Raw genomic sequence first — 27,965 nt, forward strand, 5'->3', positions numbered from 1 at the left:
GCGTCTGTGCGTTATGCAGCGGGTATAGAAATGTTTGATCAAGCCACTGGAAGAGTCAGTCTTCAGATTTCAGTATTTTAATAAGAACAGTTCATACGAGTAACTCACTTCCATACATTCATGGAGTACAAAAGGTTCCCTGGCTACAAGTGCTAATGCTCAGACTTTAAATATATCTACAACCTCTTTACATGGGTCACAGGGAATACTGAGCTTCAACAGGAACAGCGTGCTTGAATAAATATTTCAAATATAACCTCTTGAAAGTGTGCTCTTTTAAAAAAATTCCCTTTCTCTAGATTAAATTATGATTCCACAGTAACACAAAGATCCCTTTAAGGTTCAAAAATAGCTCTGTGCCACAGTTTGGGTATCGTTATTGCTTTGCCAACCCCTAAGCCTCAGAACGGGCCCTAGCAAGGCTTGATTGTGCTTACCTTTACACTAATGCAATCCCTCAAAGTTTTTCTTGCACATTCAGCTGAGAAAGTTTCTGTGGAAATACTACAGTAATAGTAAAATAAAGACAAAAGCAAAACAGAAAAATGAATTAGAAAAGCTCCAGATTTTCACATAGTGGCACTGGGAATGTGGTCCTGAGTTTGACATGTTAATTGTACCAGCAAGTTGCCGTTGATTCACAGCTGCTCCCAAAACCAAGAGCCATCCCAGTCAGATGTTTCTTTGTCAGTGCCAGCTCTTTCAAATCTTTCTTCCCTGCACAGGGAAAATGCTCCAAATCCTCCCAAGTGAGGTCAACCAAAGTAACCTTCTCATTCCAGCCCAGGTTCAGTGTGAGCAAAGGAAATGCAGAAAACGCCTACCCTGGACACAAACTCTCTGGTTTCCTGTGCCACAGCTTTTCCAGCTACAGGCAGTAACTGGGGAGAACAAGGGGAGGCACACCCCAGGAAGGTAGGAAGGAAAGATCTGTCTGTCTGGGTACACAGTGCCCGAATAGAGGTGTGATTCTCAGGGGACTCCAAAGCCAGCAGGTGCTGGGGCCAGCTGGGTGGAGTGGTAGCATTGGAGCATGGGCTGAACAGAAGTCACACTTGGGACCTTCAGTCCCTGTGAGCGTTTTGTCACATTTCCTTATGTAAAACAAACAAAAAAGGTGCATTGCCAGGGTTTTTCTACTAAAATTTAGCAGCAGATGCTAATACATTAACACCTTTGCACTGTAAGTTTATTTGTCGCTTGTGCTCTTAAGGCCTGCCTCCGAGTAGCTCACTGGGGCCAGTTAAACAGACACAAGCCTGAAACCACTGTTGAGACTCCAAGGTAGGCTTACAAAGTACTCACAAGCTGGGATAGAAAGGCCTAAATCCCTTGAATAGTCCAGTACATTTTTCACTTACTTGCATCTTTTTATGCCGCTAGTCATATGAACCCTGACTGCCTCCTGTTTGGAACGGAATTTACCTCTGGAGACTCTTGCACTGGTGGAATTGGCTGTAGCAACTCGACAGCAGAACAGTAGTTAACTGTTCCCAATGGAGTATGACTCCATTTAAAAGCAGGTCTGCAGTTCTGTTTAAGTGGTGGTGGAGAAAAGAGCATTGCTGACCTCTCTGAGCCACCAGAAAACAGCTCAAATGATACAAATTCACAGGAAATGGCCAATAGCTGTCTTTCTACACTTAATTTTCATAGACATTTTTACACGAGATGTTTTTCTCTCTGAAATGCCAAGTTCTACGTAAGCTGGAGCAGTTAGAAGATGAAGAGTGCCTGACTGAACCCAAGTGTCAAAGCGCACCATAATGTAAAAATAATCCCACCACCTGTACAGACGCAGCACTTGGCTCCCACTTGCCCGTTTTGCTACTAGAGAATCAGAACTCCTGGAATGAAACCCTAGATCTTTCCAAAGCTTGCTTCCACTCATATTCCCAAGGAGTGAGCTGGCTCACTGCTTGGATCTTTGGCAACAGCAGAGATAAACCAACACTTCCTGAAAAGCAATTCAGTAAAACTTATTTTGTGTATGAATTCCCACTAGGGAAAACACAATTAATTTCACTTAGCTACTAGGCTGAGAAACACATTGTCATTTCTCTTGATTGTACGTGTGTCATCAACTGCAAATCAAACTGGCACCTTCTTTACAGCCTCTCTGGATGTAGGTACTCCCTTCCACTGCAGGCCAGTGAGAGCAAACAAGTGGAACTACACCCTTTTATTCGTAGGGAATGAACTTCCCCGGACTTCTGCCTCCTCTGCTACCACCCCTCTGCTGTGGTGCTACTCTGCCCTGCCTTCAGGAGATGGAGCGATACACTGGGGGTGGTAATGACTTTTTGGAGGCAATTCTGGAAACACAGCACACGTCTTTCATATCTAGCCCCGCTTCCGTGTTCGGCTTCTAGTTCCCTCAGTGGGTTATTGGCAAAGTCAAAGGATTATACAAAGGGCGCAGCTTAAAGTGGAGTTGTAAATACCAAACTATTCCATATTCACCAGAGCATGAAGCTGTGGCTGGAGAGAGTCTGTCTGCGTATGCAGCACTGTCAGCTCGCTCAGAGTGGTAGCTATAAGGGCTTCCTGGGCTCCTGGAGTCCCATCTGACTTACAGTCTGGTCCCGTGGCAGAACTGCTGTCATGCAGCGCAGTCACGCTCCCCGGGACAGCAGTCAAGTGTTGATAGTGGCTGTTTTCAGAGAAAGACAGCAGCTTCTCTGGTAGTTTAGGTGACACCTCATATTCTTCGTCGGGAAGCTCTGTTTTGTGACTTTCATTGTTCTTAGATGCTCCTTCAACAACAACAAGGAAGGACTTCCAGGGTGTGTTTTTATCATGTATCTGAAAAAAAGATAACCAAAAACCAGAAGGTTGAACACACAATGACTGTCCAGAAGGCAAAAGCTTGGATCTGGCCCATCCTTGATGCTGGTAGAAAGGATCTCTCTTTTCATTGCACATTACTATCCCAAGTATACGTCCACGCACCAATCTGTGTCCCTGGGGAGCTTCCAGTTCTCCTAAAGCATCTAACCAGTCCAGCAGAGAGCCTGGCCCAGACAGTGAATTCTCCTGTCGCTTACCACGCGAATTCTCCCTGTTGCGAACACGCTCAGAGCAAATCTGTGACTCGAGAGCCCTCAGGCGTGACCTGCGTGGGCTATGCTACAAAGGACTGAGAGCGCTTTCACTGCAGACTCGGGACTGAACACAAACTAAGTACTGTAATGCCACGTCAGAGAGAGGACGATGTGCTAAACCCAACAAAAACAGGACAGAAGACGCCTCCGGGTCTGACAAAGTTGACATGTCAATATGTGACCACAGAGGAAGGCGCGAGGGCTACGAGGTAGTGGAATGACGGGTTCTTACCGAAGTGTGCCGTCGGAGGGTGGACTTGTCAGTGAAAGTTCGCCCGCAGGCGTTGCACATGAAGGGCTTCTCCCCGGTGTGTATTCGGTGGTGCCGCTGCAGCGCGTTCAGCTGCGTGAACTGCTTCCCACACTGGTCACAGCAGTAGGGTCGTTCACCTGAGAGCAGAGCACAGCGTTAAAGCGGTGGTGCCGGGGGATTACGAGTGCTGCTCCCTGGGGAACCTCAAGTAACTCCTCTACTTTATGAAACACTAAGGCACACACACAAACATCTTCAAAAAAAAAAAGCAAGATGCTTTCAGAATTCTCACAGTTGGGTAAATTTTGACACATCTAAAGTAAGCAAATACTCAGTAAGAGCTAGACTCGTAGCCTGCATAAATCTGTGCAACCACTGAAGCCTCCAGATTTTTCACACATATTTCCCATTAGCAACTAAAGTCCTGTCCCAGGATACAAGTTTTCCTATTTACAAGGTACATTCTGTGAGCATGAACCTCCAGGTTACCTCCAAATACATCATAAATTGGCTTGCTGCAGTCACTTTATTAAGCACTTGTTGAAACAACCGCATGTTTACTCCTTCCTTGGCTAAGGCAGAAAAAGGGATGACAAAATACTTTCTTACAGCTGCGAAGTGGTGTCACAGAAAAAGAGATGACATTCCAGAACAGGAAAAAATGGTTCCCATCAGCACTGCCACACCGATGTCTTCCCCTACACCAACATCACACTAAACACACAGATGCAGGAAGTAAAGAGCAAGGCAGGGTGGCCACACAAGAATGTTGTCAACAGAGAATGTTGGCAAGGATGCTTCCTACAGGGTGGCACTGGATAAGAAAGTGTGGTGTTTATTACACAATGAAAGCTACGTGATTGTTTGCAACCTGCTGTATTGCTGAATAATGTGGACTTGGAGAGAGCAAGCAAAAAAAACTTCAGAGAGAAAGCATGTCTAAGATTCTACGGGAGGGATGAAATTTCAAGCTAGCACTGGGAAGAAACCAGAGTGCTGTCCCTCTGAAGAGGCAGGGTAAGAGAGAATATAAAATGGAGAGAAATGCTAAGGTTGCCAAGAGTGAAAGTGACTGCCCGCTTGTCCTTCCACACTGACACAAAGCCCATATGACACTGAGAGCACCACCTGAAAATCAGTGTGACTGTACCTGTGGGCACCGCTTTCTACTCAAAAAAACAGGAGCAGGTGGGAATAAAACAGACACTGAAGTGAAAATCCAAGCAGGAGAGAATGCAAACGTGAAAGGTGGGCAAGTGGACAAGAATGAGATCAGCTCTCTGCAGTGCTCTGCTCAGAGCTAAACCAGACATGGTTCTTTGGTCACTAATAATCCTGGCAGCATTCTTAACAATATCTGCACAGCTCTTGGAAGTAGTTCAGAGAATTGCTGTAACTCAGTGCAAAGCACGGGGAGTACTAGGAGAAGGGAAGTGGATGAAGGAACACGCTGCATCAAGAATCAAAATGTGCATGCAGGGTAGGAATTAAAGTAATGGGAAACCCTAGCTGAGAAATCCCTTGTCTGAACTGAGCAACTGTGAGGTCTACATCTTTAAATTGTGATGGTTTGTTTCAAACAAAAAAGGAGAACCTCCTACCTGTGTGAACTTTTATATGCTGGTAAAGTGAATTTCTCTGTGCAAACGTTCTGAAGCAAACTTCACATTTGAACGGTTTGGATCCAGTATGGATTCTGTTATGGTGTTTCAAGTACTCCTTAGAGGCAAAGCTCTTCCCGCATGTTTCACACATAAAAGGCCGTTCTCCTACAGCAAGGGCAAAGGGGAGAATTAACCATCACACGCAACAACTGAAGGCTATTAGATACAAACAAACCAGATGCCAGCCTCGCAGAAGGATCTGAACAGGCCACGGTGACAGCAGGGATCTCTGTAAGGCACAGAGCTTTCCTGTGAGAAATCTGCACAAAACCCACCAAGTGCAAGGGCAACCGCACCTATCCAACAGCACACTAACAGCTCTGCACAGTGTAAGAAAGGCCCAGGGAGCTGTGCAGCTAGCAGTCTTCTCACCATCACTGGAGTATTCTGGCTTACTCTCATCATAAACACAATGCTGCATGCCTCTGACGAAAGGCCTCCACCTGTAAGCAGCCAATTTTAGTTATACGCATCTCAAAAAGCGTTCTTGGAATTATATTTCATTGTAATCGAACGTTTTCTGCCATCCACATTTAGTTACACATTACTGACAGAAGGCAGCCAGAAGACAGGTCAATTAAGAGATGCAAAAGCACCACGCACAACTCACGGGTGGTACGAAGGGTCAATTCAAAACACAAATTTACACCATGAAGGATACCCAGGAAAAGGATGCATGCTTTTAAAAAGATGAGAATAAGCCAAGACAGCTGTTTTATACTCCTTGGGCAAACTGTTCCAGACTTACAGAGAAATCGTTTTTCTCTTAAGAATTCAACTAGACCTTTTACTGCTGACAGATCTTTGGATACTGAAGACTGTCCAGCCTCAGCCCGCACTACTTATGTTGGATCCCAGCCAGATGGGAACTCTTTTTCTCTTTAATCTGCTCCTTTTACCCTCTTCACTGTCTGTCCATCCACCTACTGAAACCCTTCTCAGTAAAATCGTGTCTAGGCACGAGAATATCTGATTTCATATAAATAACAACAACAGAGTGTTTTCTGAACGAGAATGGTTTCACAGCAGGCCTCCTCCTACACGTAGCACATTGCAAAAGCAAGCCTTACCTGTGTGACATCGTTTGTGATATATAAGCATGTGATTCTGAGTGAACCTGGCACCACATTCATCACAGGCAAAAGGTTTTTCACCAGTGTGGATTCTGAAATGAGAAAGCAACATTAAACCACCAAGGTATTTCTCTTTCCTTTGCAGCAAAACACAAGTCATCTTCACTTTGTGGATGCTCTCTTCAGAGTGACTGTATGCCTGTACAAGTTTTAGTGTCTTTTAAAAATACCTTCAGCTGGGCCAAATTCTGCATTGTGCTTTCTGCAGTGCTGCTTTTATTACTCGATCATGCACATGCTGTATGATCAAGGCCCAGATCCAGAAATTTCTTTAGGGTAAAAACAAATTTTTAAAGGTAAAAGTTGAGTAAAGCTTAGAAAACTTGTATCCAGGTAGACAGACTAAAAGAAAAATGTAACCACCTCTTGAGATCTGAAGTAAAGCAGGTATCTTTATATTGCTGATACTATCAATAAAATATTCCACACAGAATGTAAGTGATGTGTTCCCTGGCACGCTGCTCTTGCAGGGCCACCAAGTAGAGTGTCACCGACTACTCTGGAGCAAGCGGCACCCAAGGAGTGGAATAAAAAGATGCTACTTTTATACAGTTTTCTTACTGTCAGCCCAAGCTTGTGGTATCATCTCTTGAGGAAGTCTGTGTGTACAGGAAGGGCAGTTTACACAATTGCTGCCTCTGCCAGTTTACCCTAACTTCAATTTTTGAGCCCACACACGCTTCAGGACTCTTGAATGGTGCTGCAGGAACACAGCCAACAGAGGCCAGTTTTCATGGCATGGCAATATACATCAACAGGAAGAGCACAGATGTAACAATATACAGACTGTCACGATCCAAAAGTTAGGGCAGCACTGAGTTTCCAGCATTCGACAAGCTAACTGAATAGTCCTAGTGGTACACAATGGAGGAGAAACTCCACTTATGCCAAAAAATAATTTTTTTAAGCAGCACAAAGCGGTTACTTGCGGTTAGGAAAGGACACGATGGAAGAGACAGCTGCATCAGCAAGAACATCGTAGGAGCACTCTAGCAGAAGTTTGCTTCTGGATGCGCTTTCTACTGCCAGGAGTAAACCCACTGACTTCAAAAGGGGCAGCGAAACAAAGCAGTGGTTAATGGCCCCTTCTACCTTGCAGGGAATGCCACCTAGGAACACTACTGCACTCTCCTTTGGGTCTGAGTAGTAGTACTTTGGGGTATTTCTTCTATACTTCCCTCTCCATGCTTACTCCCTGGCTATAATCTCAACTTTGGTTGCAGATGACCACTTTGGTAGGCTGATAAAAGCAGGCTAAAGCCCTTAATAGCTACAATTTTTGCCTTGATAAAAATGTCTCTCCCATGAACTTTCAAGACCCTGCGTTTGCACCTCCGCCTTTGGGACTGAGTGCACTCAGAAGCACTACAACTGATTTCGTAAGCTCTGTGTGGGTATCTTCAGTGCTTCACTCACCTCCAGACAGTGACATGTCAGCCTGTTTCTAGTCAGATATCAGTTGCTTTCTATGCTTAGCACCCAAATCTGGTGTTCTTCAATTTAGTACATGGCCAAATCTTTTTAGAATATTTACACACTTATTGCATAACATTATTCTATTGAAGAGACATAAAATAAGCTGAAATCATTATAGCCCTAATCCTACAAATAATTTGTCATGGGGTTGCTCTTCTCACATGAAACATCCCATTGACTCTTAATAGGTCTGCTCCCATGAGAAAAGTTAACCACATGCTCCAGCAGCAGCAAGCCTTGCCCATGCACCTCTGCTTTGGCTTAAAGAAAATTACAGCAACTCCCTTAACCTGAAAAGCAGGGGAGAATAAAAAAAAAAAAAAAAAGCTATGAAAAAAGGAAATACGGACACTTTCCAGTCAGTCATGTTTTACATCCCCACTTCACTTGAAGGCTCAAGGTGTGTTCCGGGGGATTCTGCTTCTCCCCCCAGAATCTAACAAGGCCAGTTAAGTCTGTTCATACCTCATGTGTGTTTTAAGTGCAGAAGGCTGAGAAAATTTAGCCTCACACTCTGTGCACCCATAAGGCTTGTCGCCTGTATGCGTCCTTTCATGGAGCCTCAGGGCAGTTTTGGAGCTCAACCCCTTTCCACACTGTTGGCACTGATGACGCTCCCCACCACCCTCATGAACCTGGAGAATGTGCCTCTTGACGTCCTTCTTCCTCTTGAACTTCTTACCGCAGAGCTCACAAGGGAAGTGGCGCTCACTGCTGTGGACGTGGCGCTGATGGCTTTTTAGGTTGCACCGGTTGGCAAAGGTCTGACTGCAGGTTTCACACCGATAAATGATTTCGGCTGCAATGCCGTGGCTGTGCTTTATGTGCTTGAGAAAACTTTTCTCATACAGGAATTCCTTCTCGCATGTGCTGCACTTGAAGTTACTGCCTCGTTTCTTTTTATCCTCTTTGGATTTTTTCAGGTTTTCTTCCGATTCAAAGTTGCCATCACATTCTTCGCTTTCAGGTTTGATGTTGTTCTCCGCTTGCTCCTCCTCCTTCTCCATATCACACATATCCTGACCTTGAGGGTATTTGTTTTCTTCAACAGCAACCTCTGCATTCTTCTGCTGCTCCCTCAGCCGCCTTGTGTATTTCTTCTTCGGGATTTCCACAAACACTTTCCTCCCGGCCAGTCTCCCACTTGCCCTTCTGATTTTGGCATAAGGAGGCTTCATCATTTCCTTCTTTTTGTCCATTTTCTCTTTTGATTTGGCAGCTGGCATCTCAGGAGACATTCCATTGCTGGGACTGTCTGCTGGGGAATCTGGAGGATCCAGGAGACAGTCCGCCTGGTCAGCTTCTGCCACAGCAGCTGCTTTGGACTCGAGCAAAACGCTTGGCTGGGCAGCACTCTCCTCCTCAGAGTTCTGTGATTCAGAGAAGTTTTGCAACTCCAACAGCACTGATTCAAGCATCTGCTTCTTTAATTGAAAGCAGGTTTCCGAGAGGTCCAAGCACTTCAGCTTTTCAGCTATTTCTAGCATACGCTGCACTCTGTCTTCTTCTACTTCTACCTTAGCAGTGTAGACAAACTCAAGAAATGAAGCAAAGTCAGCAACCTGGACCTCATTCAAGAACACGTTGGTCCTTGGGCCATCCATGCCCTTCTCGTTAAGGAACACCTCCTTGAAAAATTTGCTTGTTGCTGCCAGTACAGCCTTGTGAGCAACAAACTCTGCCCTGACACCTTGATACTCCACGCTGACGGTCACGTCGCAGAGGTGGCCCAGGAGACGCAGCTGATGCATTTCATTCAGCAGGTTGATAGGAGAGGATTTGGATTCCAGTAAAACTGCATTACTTTCCATCTTTCTTCTCTCTGGAAAAAGCTGTTAACAACATTGCATGTTAGCTATTTGCACAGAAGCTAACAAAACTCAAAATATTTCAGATGCCAAAAGTCATGTCCAGACTTTTGAGAGTGCTTCACTTCAAATTTAAGCACTTAAGGTGCTTGATCTTAAGAAACCAGACTTTCAAAAGAGCATTGTGAAAAGTCTGGCTAGAAGTGCAGATTTCAAAAAGCGTCACCCTAAGCAGTCACATGCCATATATCCCTAACCATGCTGCCAGTCATATACAGAGATTTCTCTGAAGTTAATTTGAGTTTAAATCTCGATCATAATTTTACCTGAAACACTAGACACTATTAGAACCTGTAACAGGGACAAAGCAAACAGAGGAAGATCAAAAGAAATGTTCTCATTAAAGCATGTGGAATTAAGAAATTATTCTCCCTCCTAATCAGGCAATAAGAGAAAGGTAAGATGAAGTAAAAGTTAACTGCAATCCTAAATAAACACTTTCTTAAACAGGCTTTTGAGATAAGACTTTTAAACAAGACTTGGATAAAATTCCAAATGCTTCACCAACCAAAGCATAGGAGACTGCATAACCATATTCCCAAACTGTAAACCTAAGAAGTCATGACACTTCCTCAAAGTTTTCTTTTTTAAAAAATTCATCACTCAAAATGGACATACAGCCTCCAAATTTTGCATACCCATTTGTAGCCTTACAAGGGCTTCGCCATTTCCACTACCATTTAGGTTACGTTGCATTTCCAAGTAATGTTTTAAGTTGCTCCAAAGTTCTCAACTGATTTTTTTTTTAAAAAATGTTTTGTCCCAGAACAAACAATATGTCTGTGAACTTTGAAAATGCTCTGACCATACCCTCCCCTGCAATCTATTGAGTTTCACTGTGTTGCTAACAACTACGTACGCTTGCATTTTGAATCTGAAAAATTTCTTTCCATTTCCTAAAAGTTAACTAAATTTTATTTTCTCTGTACATACTGTAGACTTGCAGCCTTTTATACATGGGACACCAGAAATCCTGCTCAGAAAGATCAAAAAAATAATGTACTTTTACATTAATATGAATTTTGTTCCATTTGTAGGGAAGCCATATTAAGTATGAAAAATACACATGAGAATAACATTCATAGCATCAGAGATACTCTTTCTCCTCCCATAGAGCTATAAACTCCAACTTTAGTCCATACTCATTTCAACAAACCACAAGTTAAGTCTCACATCCCAATTCAATTTTCTGTTAAAACAGTTTTGATAAAATATTTTCAAGAAACTGTAAAAATGGAGAGCTACAAAACACATAGATTCATGGAGATTATCAGTAGCCATGTAAAATGAAAGCTTCATGGACTTGATACTACATAAGGTAAAAAGCCACAGGGAGCTCCTGCCCTAAGGATTTTACAAATAAGGCAGACAAGACCTGAGGGAAGTAGAATCGTTTCCCCGACCTCATGCAACAAGCAAGTCGGAGAACAGGGAACACAATCCATCATGGGCACCCAAACCCCGGCCTTAGATTCTACAGGAAAAGATTATGCTCAGAGCCAAACTCCTCCTGTTTCCTAGTCTTTAAATCTTCAGCTCAGTAACCTTACTATTAAGATTTAAATAGCTTCGTTAACGTTAATAACACTGAGTTACACTTACTACAACTGAAACAAAAGACCAAGGAAAAGGACAAAGAATCACCTGTGTCAGCTTAGAGCTCACCAAGCATTCTCAAAACATTGTCCACTTTTATATGCAAACCCTAATGCCACGCTTCAGTTTTGATAGAAATTTTGTATGAATGAGAATGACATGATTTGACTCCTGACTGAAAGGCTGACTCTTATAGCATAAAGGATGATGTTCAAACTTTGCTTCCCTTTCTACAGCCACTCTGCGATTTTTTCCCTCCCAGTTGTACGACACACTGGCACTCCAAGTATTTGAGGATGAATTAAGATGCGCTGAATGCTGTATCTGAAATAATCAGTGATATCAAAATGTAACTTTTTTCCCCTCAATGCAATTATTTTTGAACTACTTATCATGTTATTTCACAACTATCCATCTATTTTCCTTTTGAACACACAGCAAAAGCTGTGGTCACATGCAGAAAACAGTGATCCCCAGCAGGAAACAAGAACCCAAACCACAGACTTCTCCCACTGGGGTGAACGAGCTGTTCGTTTCAGGAGCTGACCACAGACACGTGTGTTAACAGACACATTGTGCCAATTCCATTTTTCTTAAGGCTGCAAAGCAGAAACCTCTTGTTCTTCCCAGAAGAGTATTTGCAGAATCAAAAGCCCCTGTGAAAACAGATCACTCGCATCGCTAGCCTTCCGCTGGTTTGGAATTTGTTCACAGGAGGAGCAGTAATCCAACACGTACAGTAAGATACGGTGTGCTGTGAAGGCTTTTCATCCCCTTGCTCGGTATACTGAGCTGCTGAGCATGGCCCTAGCAGGACATCTTCAACAGAAGTACGTTACATTAATCTTAAAAAAGACAAGGCCTGAAAAATCTGCAAACAGCCTGCTCACTAGGACTGACCTGTGGAACTGAGATAAATAAAAGCAACTCCTGCATAAGGCCACTCATGACACTGTGAATGGGTCCCCTTCCAGAGGCAAAACTAGCTGAAAAGAGACAAAAAGAGCCACAGCTAGATGTAACAGAAGTGCTTGTGGACCCACAAGCTTGTCTGTTCTTCTGCACCACCAACTGCATGCAGTCTATTAAGAGATATTACTGCTAGGCACCAACCGGCCTCATTTAGGATTGCTTCAACTATTGAAACTACAATAACGGCACCACCACAACAGGCACGATCTGCAGTGCTAAAGCAGAAGTTAAACCTGCTGAAACAGAAGTTAAACCTGCAAAGCAAAGGACAGCACACCCAGCCCAAGTTTTTAGATGACAGGCTAGAGCATCCCACAAAGACCCGGCAGCCCTCGTGAGAGTGCAGGGCCACTCCGAGACGTGCACTGTCCCCGGACCAGGCCAGGAGACTTCTGCATGGAAGGAGGATGGGGCATGGCCACATGCTTCCCCACAGCTCATGTGACAAGGCCAGTTGCCCTCCTCCTCCTCCTCCGCAAGCTTTCTCGGCCTCCCCTGCTTGCCACAGCGGCCCGAAGATGGGCTGCCAGCACACTGGCACATCTCTCCCCGGCCAGAAGAGCAGGCAGGAGCCCCCGATGGGTGACAGGGAGAGGATGCCCAGCTGGTTGCCCGCACCTGGGACAGGGGATGAGGCTACAGACCCGCTGCTGAGGGAGGTGTGTCCCCCCGCCCTCTACTTCCTCTTCCCTTCAGAAAGGGCCGCGGATGACAGGTAGCGTCCCGCTACCTCCTCACGGCGGGGGCAGAGCGGAGAGCAGCGCCCGGCGCAAGGGCCGCCGCGGCCACCCGGCTGTAAGGGGAAGGGGAAGGGACAGCGGCTGAGGGAGGCAGCGAGACAGTAAGGCCGCGGCGGGCCGGGGGGGCCGAAGCCAGACCCGCCACCGCCCCCCGCCTGCCCCGCACTCACCGGGCAGCCCCGCGACCGGGCCGGGCCACTCCTCAGCGCGCAGCCTGCGGGCGGCGGCCGGAATCGCTGCCGCGCGATAGCCCCGCCCCCTCCCCCGCCCGGACCGCGGCCGTGGAGCCCGCCACGGCGCAGGCGCGGCCGCGGCGCACAGGAAGTGACGCCAGGGGGCGCGACGCACGTCGCTAGGCAACGTGGCCGCCCCTCCGAGACGCTCAGCCCCGCGCCGTTTCTTACCCAATTAACAAGTTCTCTGCGGGCAAATCCATGCAAATAAATCAGTTAGGGAGGGGTGGCCACTGACGTTGTGAGCGCATCTTTATTGCAAACCAAAGCGGTAATTTCCAGGTACAGCACCACACCCGTGTACGCTTTCACAAAGAGATACCCTGTGATGTACCCAGGGGTTGTAAAAAACAACACTCTGTACAGACCTCAAATCTAACCTGCATAAATACTTTTACGAATAGTTACGGCCCCCTCCTGTGACCGTAGTGCCTGTAACTCCCGCTCACCTGCATGAAGACGCTGCAGAACTTGACGTTTGAGATAATCTGGCCTATTACGACGCAGAGAGACCACAGTTTTCTGGTGATAACTTTACAAGTATAAAAGGGAGCGATCGGTGTCTTCTGCGTTACTAACACTAGATGGCACATGTTCTACTTTTTTAAGAACAATGCTTTCTGGTTTATAAAGTTTACCTTGGTCAACTGACCAAATTTCCGGCGCAGAGTCTTCATCTCTACAGGCTTCTGAGAATGTTTCTATTTTGGACCAATTATGGTCTTTTTTGGTTGTAAGATCTATTAAGAAACTTCTCCAGTGAGCATTCCGGTCATGAATCTACAAAAAAAAAAAAAAAAGGGGGGGGGAACAATTACATCTGATTTTTTCCTAATGAAAACTTTCATAACTGAAGATTTAATCCAGTGCACAATCAAATAGTATCAGGGTTAACTCTGTGATACTGTGCTCAAGTGCAAAAGCTGAACTCTGAAATGCAAGAACAAGCCTGTTTTGCCAACTCTGAGCTGATTTTCTGGCTCTGCTATCACGGAACGCTTCCAAAAGAAGCTAGGATTTTAGCATACAGGCAAACATTAACTTAAAAATTTCTAATTGGAAAAAACCCTTACGCTCTGTCTTAGCAGTCACTTCAAGGCCCTGAAGGTCTCTGAAAACAGCTGAACTCAGCAATCCATTTTTCAGCATATCACAATGCTGAAAACAGGCAAAATCATGTTCATTTGCAATACAAAGACCTTATAAACCATCATGTTGTGGCCTCTGTGTGAGAGGCTTAAAAGACTGCAGAGACTGTAGTATCACAAAACATGGTACCATTCTAAGAAAAGGATGCAATCAGTAATAAGCATTTTAAATAAACAGTCCTTCCTCATGTTTTCACAAGACTAGATTTTCCATTTGAAGACAATACAAGTACTTGGGAGATGACTGCTTTGACAGCCAGCAGTGGGAGCTGCTGTGCTGCTGAAGGAAAATTCTGCACACTTCAGAAATAAATTTTTAAAAGCTGTGTCTAGATGGTAGATCAATCCCCCAACCCTAATACTCCTCACCAATGTGAACCCTCATTAAGGCAAGAAACTTCTCTCAGTAGTTAACTGTCACCGCCGCAGTCTGCCTGCCACACAGACACGCGAGACGCAGCGTACCGACACGTGTCTGCGCAAGGTGGACATGTCCGTGAAGGTTCTCTCGCAAGCTCTGCACTTGTACGGCTTTTCCCCGGTGTGAATGCGCTGGTGGCGGCGGAGAGCGCCCTGTTGGGTGAACGTTTTCCCGCACTGCTCGCAGAAATATGGACGGGTCTCTAAAAACAACAAAACCCAAGAAGCAGGTTCTTTTGGCCCTGATTTCAGCAAACAAAAAGCCTAAAGGGTTTTCACTGAAAAGATCAATATTGATAGAGTGGAGTATGTAGGAGATACATACTTGGGGCCCTGGTTTTTAAAGTTATGTGATAAACGTTTCTTGACTGCAAAGGAAAGCCTGAGAACAGCTCCCTGATCTTGCAAGGGCATTAACAGTAACTACAGACACTCTGCTCCTTCTGCTCCGACATCCTTCAACAGCACCAAACAGGCCTCAGTCTTCTGGGCAAGCATCACCCGATACGAGACTATATCGTGCCCTGTTTAACAAGAGAAGCCCTCCTTTTCCTCATCACCTAATTCAGGGAGCTTATAAAAGTGAATCTGGAATAAAATGTCACCATACAAACTGGAAAGTGCTTCAGACCCAAGCTTGCAGTGCCATTTATTTTTCCAGCCCTGAAGAGTCTGTTTTGTTACCTGCATGGACATTACTGTGCTGGGCTAGCGAGGCTCTCAGTCCAAACGTCTTCCCACAAACCTCGCACTTGTAGGGCTTAGCACCCATGTGGCATTGTTTATGGCATTTTAAGTATTCGTTGGTGGCAAAATGTTTTCCACACACATCGCATTTAAAAAGACGCTCTCCTGAGTAAAAAGAGAAAGATATTCTGAACTCTTTCTGCAGAATTTTGTACTTCACAGTTGGTTTTCAAATGTCTTTCTATCCTTAGTAGTTTCCTTCCAGGTACTTGAAGTCTCTTCTGCGAGTTACAAAACAAAAAGTGTGCGTGCACCTTCTTCAAATCCCAACTAGCAATTTCTATTGTATAAAGGGAGGTGATGGGGAAAACCAGACGGAAGGAACAGAAGTATTTAACACCTACCTGTGTGGGTCCGTTTGTGGCCAGTTAGTTTGCCTTTATCAGCAAAGCAAGCCCCACAATCCTCACAAATATATGGCTTTTCCCCTGTATGGGACCTAAATGAAGTGAAACATAAATGAGTATTAATAAATTAGCTCTTGTGCATTCTTAAAATAATGTATCTGCAATGAAGTTCTACACACTACAGGCAGTATACTTCATTTTCTAAATTAAGTGGAAAAAAAGCACATTCTGCTCAGTCAGGAAATAGAGTGTTTACAAGTATGGGTGCTACACTAAAGCACTAAAATTCCCATTTAAGGTTTACCTTTTCCTCACTCTCAGGCCCTAAAAAAATCCAGCTTTTTTCCCCCCAAGTTATAGCTCACAGTATCAGCATTGGAAGGGAGAAAGCAGGAAAGATGACAGGCTGCTGCTGTGCTAGAGGCTGAAAGTGCATCCAGATTGTCCCCAGCACAATGCCAGCAGCAGATCTCTTGGGACACTGTGGGCCACATTCTTGGCTTCTGTAATCTCAGCCTCATGTCCTCTGGCTTGCAAACTTTAACTGGCAGGATATTCCCATTTTTAAGACAAAAGGCAGGCAAGCAGTATTTCTGAACCCGTGCTAGACATCTGATTTTAAACTAGCTCAAATCAGAGAGAGTCTGAGCCTAACGTTTGGTCTGAACACCATGCTGACTTCCCTTTTTCCAACCCAAATAGTATGAAGTGCAAAAGCACAGATAATTTGGAGCTGTTAGGCAAAATGCTGCAAATATGATACAGCCAGTTACCAAACACAAACCCTGTGAGTCACTGGTTTGTTGCAGTCATACTGCACCTCACACGCAGCGCAGATCTGCTGCGTTTCAGCTGACAAGAGATTATCTTGACACCTAAAAAGATGTTTTGCTGGTCCTGTACCAGTATACCTCACAATTTTTTAAATCACTGTAAGAATGCTTAGGAGACAGAAGAAAGCTACTGTCCCCATTGTATGAGTCCACAGTCTCCAGAAATGCGATTCTCTCACCTTGTTTACCCCTCCAACAGTTAACTTCCTCTTATAACCTATCTGCTATGCTCCCTGTTTGGAGAAAGATGGGAACTTCCATAGGATGATTCACCCTCTCCTGGGAGAGAACACATTTAATACAGACACCACCAGCGAGCAACTCATCCTGCCTAGCGCCAATGACTACAGAGGGAGCCCAGATGAGAAGTCCAGCTTTTGTATTGCATACAAGAAATGAAATTCCACACTAAATGACTTGCTCAGAGTGATAAAGAGTGAGCAGGGCTCAGCATCTGGGTCCCTGAGGTCCCTGACTAATTCTTCAGCCTATGCTACTTTTCATCAGTAAAGGCCATCACCTTATTTTGAAGACTCTCTCAAATGACTGGCTTTTGCTTACAAGTTCAGATAGAGCATCTGTTTCAAAATCCCTACCAAAACTGATGCAATGACCAGCTGCAGGCAAAGCCTTAATGCAAAAGAATTAATCACAGATAATACAGAAGAAATTATATCCCAGTGTTCCTGTCATAAGGACATACAAGGAGAATGACTCAGGACTGGGAAGTCAGAAGAGGAAAAAGAAGTGCTGAAGTACACCAGGCATGCAGGGAGTGGTAATGGGAGAAGCAGTACTGCAGGCTGACCTTGTATGGATCTTAAGTTGTGATGGCTGAGCAAATTTTGAATGACAAATGCCACATTCATAAGGTTTTTCTCCTGTGTGCGTCCGCATATGAAACACTAGTGCTGTTCGGGAGCTGAGGATCTTCCCGCAGACAGAGCAGAGAGGGCGTTTGACTCTGCCTTCGTGCTTCCGCATATAATGCGTCCTCACATCTCTCTTTCTTTTAAAAGTAGCATTGCAAAGGGTGCAAGCAAACTGCCTTTCTTCAGTGTGGACACATGCTCGGTGCTCCTTCCAGCTGTTGTAACTAGCAAAAGACTTGCTGCAGATGTCACACTGATAGACTTTACCAGGCAAGCACTGATGGGCATCTCTGCAGTGATCCACATACTTTTTCCAGGAAACAAACTGCTCGTTACACTTATCGCATCTTATTACATAAGCAGATTTCTTATTCACCCCACTTTTATTTACCTTCTTTATTTTAAACTCTTCATCTGATTCATGTTCTTTACCATCCTTCTCATTAGCGTATTGATCACCCTCATCCTCCTCCTCAGTACAGACCTCCTCGTTATCTCTACTATCTTCAACTTCTGAATACCCCACTCTGTAATCTACCTCCTCCTCGCCCTTCACACTCATTTCACCTTCTTCTTCATTCCCCTCTTCACTCATTTTTTCACTTCTTGCTTCAGCTGCCTTACATTTCTGCTTCTGTTCTTGCTCATTGCTACAGTCTGCTTTGGTAACAGATGAACCCCTGGGTTCTTCCTCATGACTGGTGGGCTCTTCATGCCTTGCACACTTTTGTCGCTCAGCCTCCGATGTCCCATCCCATGTCTCTCCGTCGGGATCTTTGTCACAGCTTGTTGCATTCGGTCTATGCACAGGTGGAACTACCATCCAATAGACAGGCATAAGTTTCCTCTCTTGCCCAGACTCATGGATTTTTCTGTTAAAACAAACAAACAACAGAGCGCAACTCCAGTAAGTTTAATTGTTTCAACTCAGACATGTTTGCCTTGGAGGAAGAGTCGTTTCCTTTTAATTGTTCTTCACACCATTTAAGAAATTAACAGCATGTTTGGAGAGCTGAACAACAGGGAAATTTTGTGGAGTTGGACCAGATAATTAAAGAAACTTAAAATGTCTCAGTTCATCAAGGATGGTGCCCCTCAAGTATACATATTCTAGTGAGTATATGACTAGTAACATAGGATGGACTGCAAATGTTCCTCCAAGGCCATGGTGGATGGGATAAGAAATTACAGACTTAAACCAAGGGAAATATAGATTAAATGCCTATATGGAGAAACCCTCTTGTAAGCCATCAATTGCAGAGGTTTACTTGTCACTCCCCTGTGTGTGGAACAAGTGATGTCATCGCACTCGTGACACATCTGGAATGTTTTTTTTCTGCTACTGGACCGAGCCGCAAATAAATTTTGACATTTTTTAAAAGGGAAGCTGAGATCCAGTAGAAAACCACCTATCTCCTGTACCACACAGGCAGGGTACGGAGAAGTCTGACATGTAAAGTGGCTTTTGCAGTTCTGGAAACCACTGTGCAATTTCAACATCTTGTTTTCAGTCAGGCAGCACTTAATAAGCCTATCTGGAAGCTCACGCTACCCAGCAAAACAGCACACAGGATATTTGGCCCATGAAAACTATACTAAAAAGCACATAGTGCCCTGATGCTTATGAAATGGGCGTTTTCTTGTGCATTTTAAACAGATGCCAATTCTTTTCGGGCTCCTATTTAAAAACCCAAATTTGAGGCTTCCAAGGTCAGCAGAAAAACTCTGTGCCTATTTCAACACGCTTCTGATCAGATCCAAGGAATTCTGGAACTAAAGCAGTGAAGACTTCAGGAACACTTTTATCCTGGTGCCCAGAGAGAAAACACATTTTTCTGCGCGCGCACGGATGGACACACACAGAGAATGCTGTACCTTACATGAGTATTGTAAGAAGACCTCTGAGCAAAGCTGGCAGGGCAGCGTTCGCATTTATAAGGTTTCTCCCCTGTGTGCGTTCGTATGTGGACTGTCAGGCCGCATTTGGAACTGATGACCTTGTCACAGTACGGGCAGGACTGAGGATCCTGCTTCTTCTCATGCACCCTGCGGATATGGTCGTTTATGTCCTTCTGGCGCTTAAACCTCTTGTCACAAAACACGCAGGCGAAGCCCCACTCATCACTGTGGACAGCGAGGCGGTGCTGCCGGAGGTTCTGGTGAGTGGAGAAGAGCTGCTCACACGTGTTACAGCTGTACTTGACAGCCAGATTAACATCGTGCTTGAGCTCCAAGTGCGACTGGTACTGCTTGATAACACGGAACGATTCATTGCACTTCTCACACGCGATCTGCGGCAAGACTTTAGCCGTGTGCCGCGGTGATTTCCTACGTTCTGTTTTACTGGCAAATTTGGAAATTAAACTGTTTTCATCTTTCCACTGCTCAGGCAGAGTGTTCTTAATCACTACACAGGCTTCCTTTGACTCAGCCTGGCTTAGGAGAGAATGACTACTTTTGTTTTCCAGACTAATAATATCCATGCCGAGTCTGCTGCTGATATCTGTCTCGTTACATTTCGGTAGCTTTGCTGTCCTGGATTTTGGTTCTGGAAAAGCAGTGTCCTCTTGCTCTAGGCTTGCCAGTTGCCCTTCAATGAGTTCGTAGCCAGCCAGCAACTTCTTATGTTTTTGCCTATCCCAAAGTTTCCTCTGCATGGGTATTGCCACAACTTGGGAAGAGTTACTGAGTTTGCGCTCCTCCTCTTGCTGGATGCGAGTCCACTGTGGCCCACCATTTTCACAGAGCTGACCTTTCAGATGGAGGCTCAGATCTAACCCCTTCCTGCCCTCTGCTTTCACTTCTTCACAAATGTCAAGCAAATCCTTGCATTCAAGTCTTTTGGCTATTTCTTTCATCCGTTGCAGTTTTTCTGCTTCAATCTCCACTTCTGCAGTGTAAACAAACTTCAGGAACGAGGTGAACTCTTCTGTGTAAATGTCTTGCAGAGTCACTGTGCAATTCTTGGTATCCAGCATCTCATCATGCAGGAAAAGTCCTTTGAAATAATTGCTGGAAGCTGCCAAGACAGCTTTGTGAACCAGAAATTCCTCCTGAATTCCAAGATGTTGTGTGTGAACTGTCACGTCACAGAGGTGACCGAACTGGTACAGAGAATGCAGTGCCCTCAAGAGGTTAGGAGCAGCAACCTTGGATTTCATTAGAATTTTCTTTTTCTCCATCCTGCCAGAAAAACAGACAAATGTTTGAATGCTTGCTCTCCCTTTTCCATGAGCTATCTTTTCATTCATATACAACACCAATCACTTAAGAAAAAGCTCAGTAGAGATCCATGTCCTAATTCCTAATTTACAAGACGTGACAAAGACCTCAAGGTTACTTCTATCAACGCAACCATCATCAGCAAACACTCTTGGTTTATTAGTCACAGATTTAGATTTATACTCTAGGATAACCCTACAGAGTGAATATTCTATAGCACAGATGGTAACAGCAATGAAATATGAGTAACATGATTGGCCCAGCTTAATAATAAAACATTCTTCATACAAGCACTTTTTAACAGTAAAGGTCACAACAATTTACAGTGGAAACAAGAATCTTTCCCCACTCTTGTACAAAGGGAGAACTGAAGCATAAAAAGTCACTTCCGATTGTTTCCAGGCTCGTGTTGAAACAGAGCCTGCGTTTTCACAGTTGCACCAGGCTCCACTCATTGTGCCAGGCATCACCCTTTTGACACAAGCAGGGTGATAAATCTTTGGATCTTGTTCAATTTTGTTTCTGTATTTTTTCCCCATGTAACCAATCAGACCTAGGGGTTAATAACGATAGTAAGCTTCTATTGTATTTGGCCACTTAAATAATATACAGGGACAAAGTACATATCTGGAAATGCCTACACATTTTCTGAGGAGGTAATAGTGTTTTATTTGAAAAATATTTCAAAACTGTTACTTCTCAATCAACAAATAGAGGGGTCAGAAGTTTTTCGACATTTTCAGAAAGAACAATTTGCATTTCCCCACCAGCTCTAGAGACAGACACTAGCTATTATTACAGTAAATCCGATCCCCAAGAACTCTGTGGCTTTCCTGTCTCAACCCGCATGTGACACCTATACTGCTGGAAGAAGTCTCATTTACCCTTGCCCGTAAAGCACAATAACGATGCTGTCAACCTTATGGAGGCCTTTAGATGCTCTGATCTGATCCTTTAAGCTGATATTCCTGATCTAGCATAGTTTTTAAATGCCTGTTATTTAGCACATGCTTACAACAGCTTTGTAACCAAAGGAAGAATGTTAGGCCAAAATAAACAGACGAATCAGATTGTTATTGCTTAAAGGCTCCGTTTAAGCTTGGCTTGCTGTGCTTCCTTCTCACAGTAATAATGGTTGGCAGAAAATGACACAAAACTGTACTTTCACTTCTCATCTAAATTATGTTTGACATTATATTAAATACATTCCTGGCAGATATAAACTGTGTGATTAAGAAGACAAATGTGTCTTCAACATAAAGTACCAGGAAGTTGAATACAATACATAGCTTAGACTGAAGAGGTTTGAATAGCAAGCTTAAGAGAGAGCTTTGAGAATACTCTTCCTATTACAAGCTACCACAGCAAGCACCACAGAGGATAATCATCTTCTAATCTGCAAGGCACAAGTCACTCAGTGCTTGTGACAGCCTAAATAATGTTTTAAAAACAGCCTTTAAAGGTTCAAACTGATTTTCTAATGACCCCATTAAGTGCCACTGGAATGTGTACTACTATGTTTGTAGGAAGCAGACAAGATTTCTACTAGATATAAAATGTCTGTAAATTTGAGTTATGTGGAACCTCAAACATTTGTACTTAATTGGGGGGGTTGATCCTGAGTACTCGATGAGCTTCTGTGAGAAGTTCCACCCCAGTCAATGGGACTGATTGGGATCCCAGCCTTCTCACCCGGCTGGTGCAGAACCTCCTCGCTCCCACACTCCTCCCTGCTAGCAAGTTCAAAGACGTTTACTCAGAGAAAAGAAAACAAAAATATTAATACAGAAAAAATACTTAGAAAAAGTAACCAGAAGCAAAAGACAAACAAAGAATGTGTTGAAACATCCCACAGAAGCTAGAAACTGAGGAGGGGGATGTGCAAAATAGCATTGTCTAAATTCTATCAGAAAAGGACTGCTCACATTCAGACTCCTACAAGCGTTCAATAATTATCAGTCTTTGCCTTATGATTCTGGCCAGCAGGCATCTTTCAAACACTCCCAACTCAACATCTGCCAACTATTCCCTACCAACGATCACCAGCTATGTGGAGACATAATCCTAACAGCTCCTACAGCACACTTGCAGGCTGCAGGAAAAAGCACTGATTCAGAGGTTAATACCAAATTCAGTCCACAAATTCACAAAAGCTTCCAGTTAACCTGTCCCCTGGCATGCCCTTCTTAATGTTTTCCAACAAGATACCCTTCTTCATTTCTGTGCAAAACTGACCCCAGCATTGCGAAGCTCACTGATCAGCAGTGCTTAAAGAAATCAATGAGCCGAGCATGTGCTGATTTCCTTTTTAAGATCCCTATCTGTGATAAATTCTCGATACGCACTCCCATGTGAGCTCTACTAACACTAATATCTGATACTAAGCCAAATGGAGAGGTGTGTTCTAACATCATCTCTTTAGTTCAGCTGGTTCTAGATTAAATCAGCCCAGAAATCATTTACCGAAATGCCTTTCCAATGAAAAATGCCACAAATGAATCCATTTTCACCATTTATTTTTTCTTCAGAAAAAATGAGACTGTACTTTTTGTTACCATTTGGAGAGGAGATTGATCTTTAGTTTTCTGAAGTGGTGTTGAATATAGTTTGCTTTTATATGTAAGATTGTACGTAAGATCCCCCCCCCCCAAAAAAAAAAAAAAAAGTGTTTTGCTTTCATTTCAGGGGTAAAGAAGCAGCTTCTTATCCCCAGTGGATTAAAAAGGCTGTTTTTGCCTTGCTTGTTACACTTCATTAACACTTAATGATGAGAGAAGATTCTTGAGAAATTCTCATGCACAGCAATGGGAATGAGAATGATAAATATTGCAGTAAATTGTCCAGTTACTGGAACAGAGGACGTATTTTATTCTAATGTTGGCTTGAAACAACCACCAGTAATCAAATAGGAAAAATAATAATAACATCATTAATAGGTTTAATTCTATCCCTCCATTTATGAACATAAGTGGTCTTCATAATCTTAACTTTCACTTCCAACTGCATCTGTAAACCAAGCATTCCCAGGGCTGCACCCCATCTCTTTCACTTTCCAGTGATCCTGCCAGCCCACATCTCAAAACCAACGGCACTTCCCTCTCCTGCCCTAGTGCAAACACGCTGCCCTAACCTGGCAGACCAAGATGCCGAGTGACAACGCAGGACGGTCACAATGCAGCAGGAGGAGCACGCTCAGCCGCCCCACAGCTCCTCTGTTTTTTCTCATGCCCTCAGAAACTCCCTTGGAGCTGCTCCGGGGAGGTGGCAGGGTTCACAGCCCATGGGAAAAAGTGCCACTGATAACTGTGGGTTGTCGAGAACCAGTTACCACTTATGAAACCAGCAAGCAAAAGGGAGCTGGTTAGAGGTTAACAGCCCTAATAAATATTCTGCTGAACCCAGAAGCTACTTCTGAAAGCAGCGAGTTGCTAGTCTCCAAGATGCTGACTTTAGTAGGAAGATTCAAACGAAACCAACATTTTTTTTCCACAGGTTGCATTTTATGGGTTCGTTTGTAACTTCTTTCAGCTTTTTACCCAGTAATAAAGGAATAAATACTTTAAAGAATTTGCACGTATGCAAGATTTACAGAAAACAATTAACAGAACCACTGCAAAAGGCAAAATATATTTCAATTCAATTACAGCTCCTGATAAGGCCATTGGAATAAGTACAACTGTTTTACAAAATAAAGCCTAACAGTGGCTTCCAACTGCCAAGATGAGATTTTTATTTGCTCTGTGCTATAGTGCTTTTTTTTATTATGCAACAACATAAACAACAGCAGCTCTCCAATTCAAGATAATTAATACCATAAACGCAGACATCTACAGGAAGAATAGCAAATATTTCTAAAACATTGTTGTTTCTTGGACTTTTGCTGTTCACATCTACTTTGCAATTTCTATAGGCCAGAGCTGTAACTGGTGTGATATGGTATAACCCTTTTGAAATGAAGGCAGTGAAGGTATACTGATTTATACACCAAGTATCTGGGGAGAAAAACCCAATAGGTCAAAGAAATTGAATTGCATACTTCTCAAAAAAATCTGTTATTTCACAGAAATATGCCTTGCTTTTTGCAAAGTATAGATAATCTTTGATTGCTTGATTTTCCTGGAGCCTTTTCAATTAGATCTTAAGTTTCACTTCAGAGAAGCTAGGAGAAAAATTCTTATTTTCCCAGGAAGGGTTCCTTCAGAGTCTCAATAGCTATATGCACATGAACAAAGGGCCCTGACTGTGATTGAAATGAGAACCCTTGAAATATTTATAGTGTTAGGTTAAAAAAAAAAAAGTTTTAGTATGCTCTTACTTGATCATCTTTACCCTGTGCAGAAACTGCCAAAATATCTCTTTGAAGTGCTAGTATGGCGTCAGAGCGTGTGATTGCTCCTCTTGATACCTGAGCTACCACTTGGCAAAATAAGCCCAACATTGTAACAGCAGTGGAACACCGCAGATCCTGACTGATAAAATGAACTGCTCAAGAGATGAACCAACCAAAACTGCAGTACAACAGGCAGAATATTTAAGTGCACACAAACCCCCCTAAGGGCAATAAGACTCATTGCCACAGATGCATAACACCTAGCTTCAGTCCTCAAACAAGCCATACTTGTGATATTTTTTCTGACTTTTGCTTTGTTTTTTCCTGTAAAAATCAGGTAATGTTTGCCTGTCTTAAAGATGGATTGTGATGATAAATACACATTAATAGCAGTGAGATCATAAGCTAACATAGGTGAAAAACAGTATTACGAAGACATAAGTAACAGTTGGAGTTACTCAACTGCAATAATCATCTGGAAAACTAAGCTTATTCACATAAATTCCCACAAGTCAGACAGATAAAGTTAGGTACGTCAGACACCGAGAGAATAGTAACAACCACTGCACCTCTCCTGCCACAGTTTCTGGCCTGTTTGTCTACGGCTGGATAAGATGAGGAATTGCCATCCAGAGCAGCCCAATTTATCCAGCACACTGTTGGACAAACTCCTCCAAAAGTCCTTTAAAGCTGTTTGGGTGTTTTTTTTTTAAAAGCGTTCTGAACTTTGATTTCTGCCATGCTAAAAAATCAAGTACGTTACCTTTGAGACACAATCGGAAAAGCTCCTCACATGAGAAAATCACAGCTGACTACACTTTCCAGGTGGCACAGTGCTAACGCACACAATCCTATCTCAAAGATACCCCACCGTGTTATTCCTTACACCGCTGACAAAATGCAGCTGCAATCGTCTTCTGATTTTTATCATTTACTTTGTGCAGTCAACCGATTTCTACGCACGTAATGACCTGCAGCACGAACAGGTGCCCCAAGCCCTGCAGGAAATCAGAAACCAAAGGCGTTTTTCCCTGAGCTTGACAACAGTGTGAGTCTCCTCACGGCGTGGCAGGCGGCCAGAGGTCTGAGCAACACCGGCATGGAGACGTGAGGCAGGCGGCTGTCCCCCACCACCCGCGCAGAGGACAGGTCGCCCCCAAAGACACCGCAACGCCCCCCCACGCCCCGCTCCTGGGGAGGCCTCGCCGCCACCACGCCTGCTCCTCATGCATCGAGGCCCAGCCTGCGCCCCAAGGCCGGCGGGCGCCCTCCCGCCGGGCAGGGCGGCTGTAGCAGCGGCAGCCGGGCGCCCTCCCCGCCCTCCCGGCGGCCCCCAGGGATGCGTCCCCGCCGCCCCTCAGGGCCGCCGCCCGGCCTTACCCTGCCCCGCTCCCGCCTCAGCCGTGCTCCTCCCGCCCGGGCGCAACCACCGCTCCCCCCCCCTCTCGACGCGACTCCCCTCCTTAGCGAATGGTACGACTCAGGGAAGGCCCGCCTGGCAGGGCCCCGCTGCCCGAAAGCAACATGGCCGCCCCAGCCTCAGCGCAGCGGCCGCCTGTCTTTTGTAGCCATCTTGAGTGAGGCAGGCGGCGGGCCAGGGGCACGGAGCCATTTTGGACGCGGGCAGGGGGCCCCCGCTTTCCGTGAGGAGAGGAGCTGCTGGGCACGGTCTCTTGAGGAAGCCCTCAAAATGCCAGGCAGGGGTCAGGTTTTCCTTTGGAGTTTCTCTCCCTACGCTGTTAATGATATTCTCTCAAGAAACTGCAGCACCTCCCCCATTGGTCAGTAATACCGCAGGGTACCAGGCTTTTCTGTTGCTTATACACATAGGCCAGCCCATAGTTTTATTTTGGGGAGGGTACCCACCCCAGGCAGAAGAAAATCTCAGATCTCTGGGCAAGTTTTTTTTTTTTGTTCCGGTGAGAAGGTGAGCCAGCTTTGATCTGGTCTCACAGCAGATCAGGTTGCAGGGCCTCAGACCTGAAAACCAATTCAAGCAGGCTGCCCCAGTTCCGTTCACTCAGGTGTGGTACAGTACCGTCTCTCTACATTTCCAGGCTGGACTACAGTAAAATTAACAATCTTGTCAGGAACTTCATTTTTCCAACAATTCATCCACATCTTCATTAGAAAGAGCTGATTGAAAGAAATCCACGAACTTTTGTACCTTGTGCTTACCTGTTTCCAGAAAACTGACAAGAATTCCAATAAAGTCAAAATAATTTGTTTTCACATTTGTTTCAGTGTTTAATCAGGTTAAATTGCTCCTGTTACCAATGGTTGTCTGCTGTGGGTTTGTTCCTCAGGTGCATTAAATGTCTTACAGCTCCGTTTCCTTTACCAGCTAGATCCAGTTCCTCACTGTCTCCCAGTACGGATACTAGCAGATTATTGCCAATGTTAGGAGAGGGGTTTGTAGGAACTAGTTTAAGGGTCTGAATTTTGGTGGGGTAAATCTTGGCTTAGGAGAAGCACAGACAGGGTCTCACATCTCCCAGAACCACTGTTTCTGCAAGACAAGCTGCTGTTTCTTGCCAGTGACCCCATATCACTGTCATTTATTACGTGAAATGATTTTAAACAGCCGATAGATGGGACAAGTCACTCTGTGGACTGCCAAGTACTTAAACACACAAATCTTGTTTCCAAGACAAATCACAGATAAATTCCTTCTTGGAAGCATTTTTTACTTAAATGCAGGTTTTAATCTTCACGTTTTAACAGCTTGTAAAAATGTTGGATGATGATTGTGATTCCTCGAGGTAATGTAAAATAAATTCCTCCATTAAAAAAAAATGAGGACGAGGCAGGCATCACTGAACGTTATTATGCTATTTTCTATCACACAAATTTGAACCTGAATCAGGCTGCTGGCCAGATATTAGAAAATATTTACACATTTATGTGAATATGAGAGTACTGTAGCAAAACCAGAATAAAAATACTTAGAATAAAAATAACTAGTGCAAACTCAACTTGCTTAGACTCATACAGGCCAAGAGACAAA

The 27,965-nt window shown here is 44.3% G+C and overlaps 1 protein-coding gene across 4 annotated transcripts; it reads right to left on the reverse strand.

The window, feature by feature from the left end:
• Positions 1–61: 61 nt before the first annotated feature.
• On the reverse strand, positions 62–26,372 carry GZF1 (GDNF inducible zinc finger protein 1). Of its 4 annotated transcripts, none has more exons than XM_074864060.1 (7): positions 14,653–14,792; positions 13,678–13,819; positions 8,096–9,462; positions 6,092–6,186; positions 4,959–5,126; positions 3,337–3,494; positions 62–2,805 (listed from the first exon to the last, which is right to left on the reverse strand). In XM_074864060.1, exons 2-7 carry the CDS (start codon positions 13,714–13,716, stop codon positions 2,449–2,451), a joined length of 2,184 nt encoding a protein of 727 aa, XP_074720161.1. In that variant the 5' UTR covers positions 13,717–13,819; positions 14,653–14,792; the 3' UTR covers positions 62–2,448. The 4 variants fall into 4 exon arrangements, with proteins under 4 accessions (XP_074720161.1, XP_074720163.1, XP_074720162.1 ...); XM_074864059.1 differs by lacking the exons at positions 62–2,805; positions 3,337–3,494; positions 4,959–5,126; positions 6,092–6,186; positions 8,096–9,462 and adding exons at positions 15,292–15,459; positions 15,699–15,793; positions 17,343–18,278; positions 19,282–20,589; positions 26,339–26,372 and having other exon boundaries at positions 13,274–13,819; positions 14,653–14,810; XM_074864062.1 differs by lacking the exons at positions 13,678–13,819; positions 14,653–14,792 and adding an exon at positions 12,977–13,054.
• Positions 26,373–27,965: the final 1,593 nt, after the last annotated feature.

The sequence above is a fragment of the Strix uralensis genome, chromosome 3 (genome assembly GCF_047716275.1).
Source record: "Strix uralensis isolate ZFMK-TIS-50842 chromosome 3, bStrUra1, whole genome shotgun sequence".
Classification (NCBI taxonomy): Eukaryota; Metazoa; Chordata; class Aves; order Strigiformes; family Strigidae; genus Strix; species Strix uralensis.

What these genes read in the sequence shown, in the direction of transcription:
- GZF1 (XM_074864059.1), bottom strand. Translation starts at nt 20,588, where the DNA reads ATGGAGAAAAAGAAAATTCTAATGAAATCCAAGGTTGCTGCTCCTAAC. An exon ending in CAACTTAAGATCCATACAAG is followed by an intron (nt 15,794 to 17,342) that starts GTCAGCCTGCAG and finishes CACTTCATTTAG; the next exon opens with GTCCCATACAGGGGAAAAGC. An exon ending in CCACAAACGGACCCACACAG is followed by an intron (nt 15,460 to 15,698) that starts GTAGGTGTTAAA and finishes CTTTTTACTCAG; the next exon opens with GAGAGCGTCTTTTTAAATGC.